The sequence below is a fragment of the Halichoeres trimaculatus genome, unplaced genomic scaffold (genome assembly GCF_033239565.1).
Source record: "Halichoeres trimaculatus isolate MK-OKI-2021-1 unplaced genomic scaffold, fHalTri1.1 fHalTri1_scaffold_16, whole genome shotgun sequence".
In the NCBI taxonomy this organism is placed as follows: Eukaryota; Metazoa; Chordata; class Actinopteri; order Labriformes; family Labridae; genus Halichoeres; species Halichoeres trimaculatus.
In genome coordinates this window covers 4,578,740-4,589,617 of record NW_027437194.1, presented here as the reverse complement: position 1 = coordinate 4,589,617, position 10,878 = coordinate 4,578,740, and the positions used below count along the sequence as shown (strand labels likewise).

General features: G+C 38.9%; 1 protein-coding gene across 10 annotated transcripts in view; it reads right to left on the bottom strand.

Moving 5' to 3' along the window:
- Positions 1 to 3,426: 3,426 nt before the first annotated feature.
- LOC141805173 (disabled homolog 2-interacting protein-like) overlaps positions 3,427 to 10,878 on the bottom strand; it is a 272,306-nt gene continuing 264,854 nt past the window's right edge. For all 10 annotated transcript variants that reach the window (XM_074689980.1, XM_074689984.1, XM_074689982.1 and 7 more), the window contains one exon: positions 3,427 to 9,056. In XM_074689980.1, coding sequence (XP_074546081.1) covers positions 8,889 to 9,056 — 168 coding nt within the window. In that variant the 3' untranslated portion in view covers positions 3,427 to 8,888. The remainder of the gene's footprint in view (positions 9,057 to 10,878) is intronic.

The following is a 10,878-nucleotide window of genomic DNA, read 5'->3' as shown; positions in this document are numbered from 1 at the left end:
TTCCTCGCAGGGATTTCCTACTCGAGCTCATTAAAGGGCAGCGTTTGTCACATCATTAGAGGATGTTATGTCATATGATGGCAGCACTGTTGGCACTCCGTACACCTCTGACTGGAGCAAAGCTGAAATAGCTGACTTTTCCTATATTTTCAGACTGTCAGCGTTTTTCTGACTCAACTGGCTATGACTCAGCAACATTTTTAGCCTTTGTATTTTTTTTTAGCTTCTTCACAGGTTAACAGCTTCACTAGTCAAATACATTTATAAAAATCTTCCATAGGAACTACTTTGTGTATATTAAAGGTAGATACAGTACTGTGAATACTTTCTTCGACCTGAGATTGTGTTTAAGTGTCAGTAAACATACATTTCATTTTTGGTATCTTCAAACTAATTCCAACTTTGAAAACATCAGAGTCAGAATTTTTTCATTTTTTCCCCTCAGAATTCAGAGATTACAGCAAAATTCAGATTCGGACCGAAACAAATTTTCTTTTTTCAAGACAAAAGTTTATTTTAGGAGAAAAACAGGAGAGAAATTCTGAACAGTGACTAATAAAAATAACGACAGGGTGAAAAAGGTTGTAGAACTTTTTGTAAAATAAGGTGAACTGATGATATTTGTAGGATTTTCTTTTCTGAGTATTCTCTGCACTGTCTGAGTTATTTCAGGTGGGAAGCTACCTAGTAGCATTTCAAAATTAGCTATGTAGGTGCTGATTAGCTCGTTTTTAAGTGTGGATTACAATCCACATGCAGATGGGCAAATCTGCGGATAAGAGCGGCTTGAGGCGTTTCAAACCCATGTTTGGCAGTGTTTCCCAACTTAAAACCCGTGCCAGCAAATTAGAAGGAACCCTTGTCATTCAGCGGTGACATTTCAGAACTGAAAACTCTGTTCACTGGCGTCTACACAAAACCATGAAACCAGAGTTTTCAAAATCTTCACACTGGCCAGAGTTTTCAGAAAACATTGTTTTCAGTGATGCAGACTAAGGCGCCAAAAATAGGCAAATCTGATAACATTTTGTTTAGATGAGACCGTGTTACGTTTTGTCCGAAAACGGAAACTTTTGAAAACGCTCTCCCGAGTGGAGAGTTTTCAAAACGCTCCTCCATCCAGCCTCATATAAACACAGAGCAGAGCGTTTCAGGGTGAAACACTGACTTCACCGCATGCACACTCGCCATTTCAGGTGAAGGTTGCACGCGCAGCCACACCTTCCTGTTATGCCATTCCGGTCCAGTTGGTGGTGGTAATGCACCTCAAGGTTGGATTGCCAACCGTCTTACACAATGAAACGGCAGAAAAAGAAAGAACAACCACAACATAAGCTGTGTCCCAATTCAGGGGCTGCAGCCTACGGAGGCTGTAGCCTTCGGAGGACCCGGCCTTTGTAGCCTGTGTAGACCGCAAAGGCTGAACTGAATTGAGACGGTCAGGTCTACGAAGCATTTCCTGTTTGTCACCCTTGACTTCACACAGCACCGCCCTCACCTGTCAGGCTTACATTACTTTTAAACACACGAAAACCAAAACCTCACATTTAAACAGGATGATTTTTACTATCTTTTTATTACTTTGCATTATTATTATTATTATTATTATTATTATTATTATTATTATTATTATTATTATTATTATTATCCCTATTGATAGAGTATAGATCTACCATTTACATGAGAGTAAGGTGACAACGTGCATTTTCAACATTTGAACAAGTGCTGGGGGGATGATAAATAAAAAAGTCTAAAATACAAGCTGCTGAAATGATTAAATGTCTTTTTTTGAATTCCCTGTAAAAAAAAAATAATAATAAGAGAATTTACATTTAAGAACATATTTTTATATAATAATGAGAAGATTTATAAAGAACTCTTTTTCCACAGTATATTACTTGAAAAGAGCCCAAAAAACACATTTTCACACAGAAAAACAAAATATTCTTTGATGTTTTAGAAACACAATCACATAGTTGTTACCTGATACCCTTCACATCTGGATAAAACAGGACTTCTTCTGGAGTTCCGCCGTGTCCATCATGTCCGGCATTCATGCGCAATGAATCTTGGGATATGTGAGGTTATGAAGGATTCACCGAACCCGTCCTTCGCGGCCCCCGAAACGGAGGACGGATTCGTCGGCCGCATTTGGAGGAGCCTCCGTATTGGGACAGCCTCCGACGCACCACTGTGATGTAATCGGTCTTCAAATCCAGCCTCTGTAGACTGCAGCCCCTGAAATGGGACACAGCTAAAGATGGCTGATTTCTGAGTAGCATATATACACAGATATATCTACATCGCCAACTACTGGCCTGGCATGGCCACTACATCGTCGTGACTTGTCCTCTTGGAGTCGTATGAACGCGGATCGTTTTCACGCCGTCCTCATGTAAATGCGGGTGGCTTTTGGAAACGCATAGGAAGAATCTTTGAGGGAGTCTCCGTGTAAACGTGGCCTAAAGCTGTGGTTTCATGTGGACATGGCCTTAGAAACTCCTCACTGCCTCTTTAACTAACTTAACTGCACAGGTTAAACTAAGGTCAGTTGTGTTGCTGGTTTGTTAATATGCTTACAATAGAAATCCAAAGACACTCACTGCTCATGTCTCTGCCCTTTGCAGTTAAAAACATTTTGTAGTGGTTTTGAAGTGTACACTCCTTATCTGTGTTGAGCCGCTCTTGACAACCTCACAGGCAACAAGTGGCTCCATTACACGTCTGTTTTCCAACCTTTGATCGCGCGCTGTCATGATTTCATAGCAGAAGCTTGTTTTATTAGTCTGATGTCCTGAGTGCAATGCCTCCGTCTCCGGGGAGCCCGCTCCACTTGGACACACAAACAAGTGAGCCTCACAGGAGCAATTAACAACACGAGAGCTCTTTGAGACGACACATGAAGAGCAGCTGCTGTTAATGAGGTCCATTTTCCAGCTTCAATCACATGTTGTGTAATGTTGCTGACTTTCATGCTGCGCGTCTTTTAGCCTCTGAAGCAAAATGTGACACATTTCTCTAAACAATCATCGGCTAAATTTACAGCTGCTGCTTTTTGAGAAATTCTTGCAAAGAAAAAAACTGCTCCATTTTTTTGTCAAAGCCATTTCAGCATTTCTCCTCCTCACTGTTGTGAATAACAATCAGGCAGTATGTAGGTCAGGCTCACCACCACTCCGTCACGTCCCTCCATCATACCCTCCTCTCTGCCTTTGGACCTCGCTCCGGAGCATATGTTCTGTCGAGCTGCTCGTCATTTATCTGGGCCTGCTTCAGCTTTAATAAACGTGTGATTCATCTGCCGTGCGCTTAAAATTAAGCAGCATCTACGTCAGCGACACAGGGAACAATACAAGCGAAGCTACAGGAGACAAACAACGAGGAGGGTGAGATTTTAAAATAGCTAAATAAAACTTTAATAGTTCTAGTTGCAAATGTACATAAATTGCACAGCCACATTTTGTCAACACATTTTCCTCTGAACATTATTGTTTTGCGGAATCCAGCAAATACTTTATACTTTTAACATACTTACAAAAGTATTTTCTACAAGATAATAGAAAACATACAACATCTTTTACTTTATTTATAGCTTTATATTTTTATCTATCCTCTGTCGGCCTGGCGGGACTGTTGAAGAGTGACTCAAAAGAGGAACTGAGGTGTGAACATAGATGGGAGAAATGAAATCGAAACTTAAGCACTGGATCAAATCACTGGTGGTTTTTTTTAATAGTTTCAGATGAGCTGATGGGAAACATACAGATCAACATACGGTTGTTGATCTCAGTCAACTTTTAAACCTTAGCTGCAGATTAAAGTGAGACCCAGAAACTTCAGCTGCGCTAATGCTAAATGCTAAACTGTACATTGTACTTCAGCATGAAAAATTTGGCTAAATTTCTAAGCTATTGCAGCAACAGCACAAGTGAAGCAGAGTCAGAAAGTTTGTTCGTACCAACATTTAGCTAACATTAGCTTTCATGAGTGATGGTTTTAGAATGTTTGCTAAAACTAGCGTACTCTAACTAGTCTTAACCTTCATTCATCTGGTGTGAAAAAAAAGCTTAGGGGGTTAGCATCAAAGCGTCTGCTCAGTTAGCTAGTGTAAATGGTGCGCAGTAGTTTAGCATGTAGCTAAGTAGTGTCTTATACAGGTGGAACCAGACCATTAACGCATCTATGAGGAGCTTTCGTTTCATAGTAATTTTAGCGCCCCCTGTGGTCAAAGTAGTGACTCAAATTCATTTACTACTTGCTAATTTATTTTCCAAACAAATAGTTGGAATAAAGTTGCCTTTATGTCATAAATGAACGTTAGCATTAACTGTTGTTTGAGTCATAGCCAATTAAAATCTCCTAACAGTAGCACCTAAGCTTTTGGGCTAACTTTGTCACAGTTAGCAAGTGTTACCCACCAATCTTTATTGTCACAGCATAGCAAGTAAAGCTAAAAGTTTACTTGCATCCTAGCAGGCTAAACATAGCTTGACAGCTGCTAAATATTTAGCTTAAATCCTAAATAACAAAAAGATTAAGGAAATCCTGTTTGGCTGAAACTCAATTTTGCTAACGTTAGTCAACATTAGCCGACAAAAGCTCCTGGACGAGACAGGGCAAGAAGCATTTATGCTAGCAAGCTAGCTTTTAAGTGATGATTTAGCAAAGTGTGCACATCTGCGAATGAATTATTTTTATTTGTAAGAGGATTAATGTTGATAAAATTAACAAGAGTTTCACTTTAATATCTGCAGTTGCTAGAAATGTTTTTTGGGACTGAATGGAGACATGATGTGAAAGGAAACTTAATTTCAGAATGATGTGTTCAAAAAGGGTTTGTGAATGAGTTTTACCAAAAATCCCTTTCTTTGCTTTGAGACTTTGCTGTGTTTTTCACACCTGAAGTAGGTGCTATGCTTGACAACAACAACAACAAAAGAAGCTTAATTATAAACACCAACCATTAACGCAAAAGTGCATAGAGCTAGACTGATGAGAAATACAGGATTGTGCTTGTTAATCTCATCGAGACTGGACTCAGCTTGGCGTGACACCAAAGAGGCATCCAAAGACCTCCAAAGAGTCGGACTCCTACTGAACCAGATGTTTTGGCTAGTGATATTACAGTCTAAAATACAAAAACCATTAGCTTCAACAGGGAGAACACTGACAGGTTAATTTAATTGTATAGTTCTACCCGATGAGGACAGATGACCGACTGAGCTATTTTCTATTTACAATGTTCATAATGATACAGCAGAGTCTGGGCACAAGATACATTTACAAAAAGCTCTGTTAACATTAGGTAAAAATAGTGTGAGCATTTTATTTACACGTTCCTGGGCTGTCCAGCCTCCTGATACACTTAGTTATCATATATATTCACTGTATATATCTGCAGCCAGCCACTTATTATCATCATCATCAACATCATCATCAGCATCATTATCACCTTCCAATTGGCAACAACAGAAAAAAAAAAGACGACTGATACGGACGCTACCATCGGCTCGAGAGCAAGGATGAAGCATGCAGAGCCTCACACTTGATGTACACAGTCTGTTACAGGTAAGAAAAATGAATACAAAAATATACAAAATACAGATGAAGAGGTGGCATGAAGCGATGAGAGGAACAGCCGAAGAATGTAGGATCATTTTAAGACCAACTGTGAGTTTGCATCTTCACATTCAAAAGAAACCAGGGGAGCCACCACATCCTGAAGGTAGCATTATCCTCTTACGTCACTCTTATAGTGAAAGGATGTTAAAAAAATAGTGTGCAGCCATGTTTTGAGGTTTGCAAGTCATATAAACATAGGGAACTGACCAGCTAGCATTTATCTGCTACTTGATTGTTCAGCAGACTGAAAAAAGGCTAAGTATGAAGAAAATTGAGGGTGAAATTGGCAGTAAAAAAGCAAAACAACAATTTGATAACCTGTTAAATATGCAGATATTCATTAGCATCAGACAACAGTTAGACAACATTAGCATTCAGCCACTTCCCTGCAGACTTCCTGTGAAATACAATTCCAAGCAAATAATACCATTAGCTACTGTAAGACAGTGGCTAAATCAGCTGCTATGTTGTGTAATGTTTGATGATACAGATTCAAAGCTAACATTAATATAAGCAACCGTAAACAGCTAATAGTAGCCTACAGCAAGTTTGTTAGCTTAAGAATGAACTGATACTGTCACAAGACAAAAAAAGTTAGCTGATTTGCAGTTGAACAACATCATTCAAAGGCCTAGCTTAGAGTAATGCTAGCCACCATTTGATAACACCTGATCTTAATTCTGAAATGTTTTGTAAAAACCTAATGTGAGTTACTGTGAAACAATGGCAGGTGTTAGCATTCAGCCCTTGTAAAGTCAACTAGCCGCCTAGCTGACAATGAAATATGAAAGCATTACCTGATACAAACTCCTTGCTAACAGAAATGTTAAGAACTGTACAACAACAGCCAATGGTACCATGTAGCTATGTTCTAGCTAACATCATTGGCTGTTAACAATTTAAATAAGCTAATATGTGTGTCTTTTTTAAAGCTAATTAGTCCCTTGATAGCATGTATAAGGGACTAAAAAGGCAACACTGTTCAATTTCCCAGCTAACTGAAAAGTCAACATCTAGAGTTTGCAGTTGTTAGTTGTTGTACACTCTTTGCTAACAGCAATGTAGCAACCATACAACAACAGCTAATGGTACTATAGGTATTTTCTAGCTAACAAATGTAACTGTTTATGAAACACGATGTAAATATCCAGCAGAAGTAAACGTTAGCCACCTTAAAATTTGATCTAACTAGTTGATAGCACATTGGAAGCTGCCATAACAGACTGAAATAGCAGCACTGTTCACTTTCCTTGCTAACTGTGATGTTAGCTACTGTGTAATGGCTATTTTTGCCCACTTTCTAGCTAAGGTTTGGGTTTGCAGTTGCCAGTTGTAAATTCCTACGTAGCAGCAATGTTAAGAACTGTACAACAACAGCTAATGGTACCATATTGCTATTTTTTTTTGGTAATTTCACTGACTGAAAAATGAATGTTGGCTTACATAAATTGTTGGCGAATTAGTAGTTAGTCCATTGGACATAGTTCAATTTCAATGTGGACTGTTAGCTAACTTTATTTAACAGACTTTCTTGCTAATGTTAGCACAACATATGAGATACAGTTCCTGGTTCACTGAAACGCCAACTACTATTAGACAACAGCTAATATCAGCTAAGTGGCTAGCTAAAATGACTGTGTTTGTGACGTGCATTCACTGCTAACATTTAAGCTAGGAAGTGGTTGAATTGTAATAATAGCTGTTGCCTAAAACAACATTAATGGTTATCTAAATATGTTGTTTTAGTTTTGTTTAGCCAATGTAGTTAGCTTGATAGCTTTCCACCCCGAGCGTGATGATTCGGCTAATGATGAATGAAGCGGTGGAGATGTGGAGGAAGGAAAAGACACAAAGGGAAAGAGGGGAAAGGGATGATAACATCATAGAGTCACAGTTTGGATGTTTGGATGCAGCATACTTCATTACCGCTGATGAACAAAGCAGTTAGAGAGGAAATGTTGAAACCAAGGCGGCCATTATTACAACGGCTCACCAGTCCAGTGTTTACTATGAGCGAGCGTCTGAACACGTCTCTCGATAGCTCTTGTGCAACTAGAGAGAGGAGACCACACGAGGCAAGATGTTCAAAAATATCTCGATTTATTTAATCTTGACTTTGAAGGAAACGTAAAGCACCAAAACGAGGAGCTTATTTTTGATTGTGTGAGTTAGCTTGTTTACAAAAACAAAAAAAAGGGAAAGCATTGTGATTATCTGCAGATGGTGCTCAGTGTGGCCTCCTCCTCCAGGGCTCGAAAGCAAGCTACACACTTCAGTCTTTCATCTTAAGAGAAGAAAAATAAACTCCTGAATAAAGGGCTGCTTTTATATATTTGAGATTATCAAATATAGATAAAGATATGTGTGTATACTCTATAGAAGAAGAAAAAAATGCATACATCTATATTAAATCTCATTAATATAGCATCACATAGAATTTAATTTTACTGTTTATAATATATTTATGTTTACAATTAAATTTTGTATCTTTTACAAATCCACAGTATAAGTTGTGCCTTTTTAATTTTTTTGCAGAAGAGGGGATAAAGTCAAGGTGTGTTCCTTACTTAAGGCGTCTCATGTACCAATAGCTTCTTACAAAGTGCACTACATAAGGATGGAGAGTAGGGAAGGAGGTGAGGGAACACACCCAAAGGACATAAAGATTGTTTTGGACAAAAAATATCTTTTTTTCAGCTCCTATTTGGTTCGTAATAAACAATGACTTTGAAATAAAGCACTAGAAAGTAATCCTCTCAAGACAACAGGAGTGATAATCCTCCAAGCGTGTTATTGTTTTTAAGTGGATCCACTTGGTCGTCGAGAGGGAGGAGGATGAAGAAGGAGGGGGAGAGTGGGGTGTTAGGGCGGCCATGTTTGTGGTTACATAGTGGTTTGTCCCAGGTGTCTGCAGGGTCTTGAAGTGTCCCAGCGACTGCATACATCCTCTGGCAAAGTGTTTGATGGACAGTTTTGTATGTACAAGTTCTGCCCCCGCCTCCCCCGGCCGTCACCCTCGTAATGAAGGCTGTCTGGTGATCTCTTAGTGATCCGTGCGTCACGCTGTGATCTCGCCTCTTCCTGCTGAGTGACGTCCTTACTTTGACATCTTCCAAAGTGTCTACTTTGAAAATAGAAATAAAAAAAAAACAAAAAAAAAACAGACACCCTCGCAGTCTTTTGAGCATGCTTCCATACATGCATGTACGTAACCGTCCTCTCCTCCTGTAATGACTGTACACGCTCAGGCGCTCCGTGCAGACGCTCTAGCAGTTGCTGCTGTTCCTGAACTCTCCGTTTTCAGTGATCTGCAGTTTGCTGGGGTTGGTGGGTGAGATGCCGTTGCGGGTCTGCATGCTGTATCGCTCCTTCAGCTGGGTCAGGGCGCTCATTAGACGGGCGTTGGCGGCATCCAGGGATGCTATGCGCTTCTCCTGCAAACATAAATAAAACACTTCAGACTCATCAAAAGATGCATTTGTGTTTAAAGTCTAGTCAAGAGCTTCACAGGGACATTTTTGCATTTTAATTTTTTTATTTTTCTCTGCATAGGTTTCTGAGCTCAGACTGCTTTGATGATGTGGAGGTGTGCTTCTATCAAAGCTCATAATTAGTATAATTAGCTCCCACATTGATGGATAATTCTGCTTAAAAAAAAAAAGGAAAGTAACACTGAATCTATCGCAGTGAAGAGGCTATAATAAGACGCTCTGCTAAAGCAAACCATCTATGACTAACATGCCAGGTAGCCAAGAGGTTAAAGAGGGGATAAAATAACAAAGTGAGTCCGACTCAAGTGGTCTAGAGGAGGACATGAGCTGGAGGAACTCTGCTAACTCAATGATTTTTCAAGGTTTACTGGTAGAAAATGAAATTTAACCTTGTCTGACTTTTAGTAAAATAAAAAAAGTTTTATAAGACTAAATATGAGCCACATTCACACGACAAGTCCAGAAAAATGTCTTCTTTCAAAATATCAAAAGATAAAATGATGAAATAACTTGTGAAGAATTAAAGAATCTGCCAATGGAGCTTGAAAAATGTGCTAATTAATTTTTAATTCAAGAAAATCAACAGATATTTTTTAAGTCTTAACAGTTTAATCATTTTTTGTCTTTACAAGACTTGTTGGGAAAATGCAGCTCAGAATCAAATCCACCAAACCCTGAAATCTTGAATAACTAAAATATGCTATGAGGAGGATCTGTTTTACTTGGACTGCAGCGCCACCTTCTGGCCCAGAGTCTCACACACACTGTTGTAAAGATGTAAATTTTAACCAGGGGTGTTTTTTCTGCAACAATTTATTAAGCTAGCTTTGTCAGTTTGTACAGTAGTTTAGTAGCCGTCCATATGTAGTGCTATCGGTCGCCCAATGCTGTGTGACGTGTTTTTAATGTGTAACGTTAGTGAATCCTGGTTAGCTACGTCTTGCCAGTCATCTTCCAATCAGAGCTAACGTAACCTCACTCTTCATTTTATTGACAGACTCTCAAGTCTCAACACAGCCCTTTGATCTAAGAGATGATTAAAGGATTTATCTCTGACTTGTTTCCCTGAGACCAGGAAGGATAAACCAAAGGAAAGATGTGAAAGTAGCAAACATTCTCCCAAATATCAAATCTTGTCAGTTATTTATATAAAAGTTTATTCCAGGAGAAAAACAGGAGAAAAATTCTGAGCAGTAAACTTCTTACGTTCTATCTATTATATAATTTATAAGACCTGCTCTTGCCTGCAGACATTTGCTCCTTTGCACCTGTTTGCGAGAAATCTGGAGATTTGCATGAATGTGACCAGTAAAAAACCTACAGGGTGAAAACGTTGGAGAACTTCTAGTAAAATAAGGTGAACAGATGATATTTGCAGAGTTTTCTTTTCTGAATATTCTCTGCATCATCTGGGTTATTTCAGGTAGAGGGATTATAATCAACTCAGCTAACTTCAATGACTAAGCCAGATATATTGAGATTTTCAGCTTTATCATATTGCAGCTAACTCCAGACAGAGTTTTGCTCTCACTGTACCGCAACTTTTCAGGTGATTTTCTTTCTTTTTTTTTGTCTATAGTCAGCATCACAGTGGATGGATGTAGTCCAATACATGCAGGAACTTCAAGTCAGATGCTGCAGCAGTAATTAATGAGATGTTCAAGAAACGCCAACAGAAGCTTAGTTTCTTAAGAAAACATGGAAAACCCTGTGACATGATCTCTTCATTTTTTTTTTTTCATTTTTTTTTCCACAGTCTTTTTAT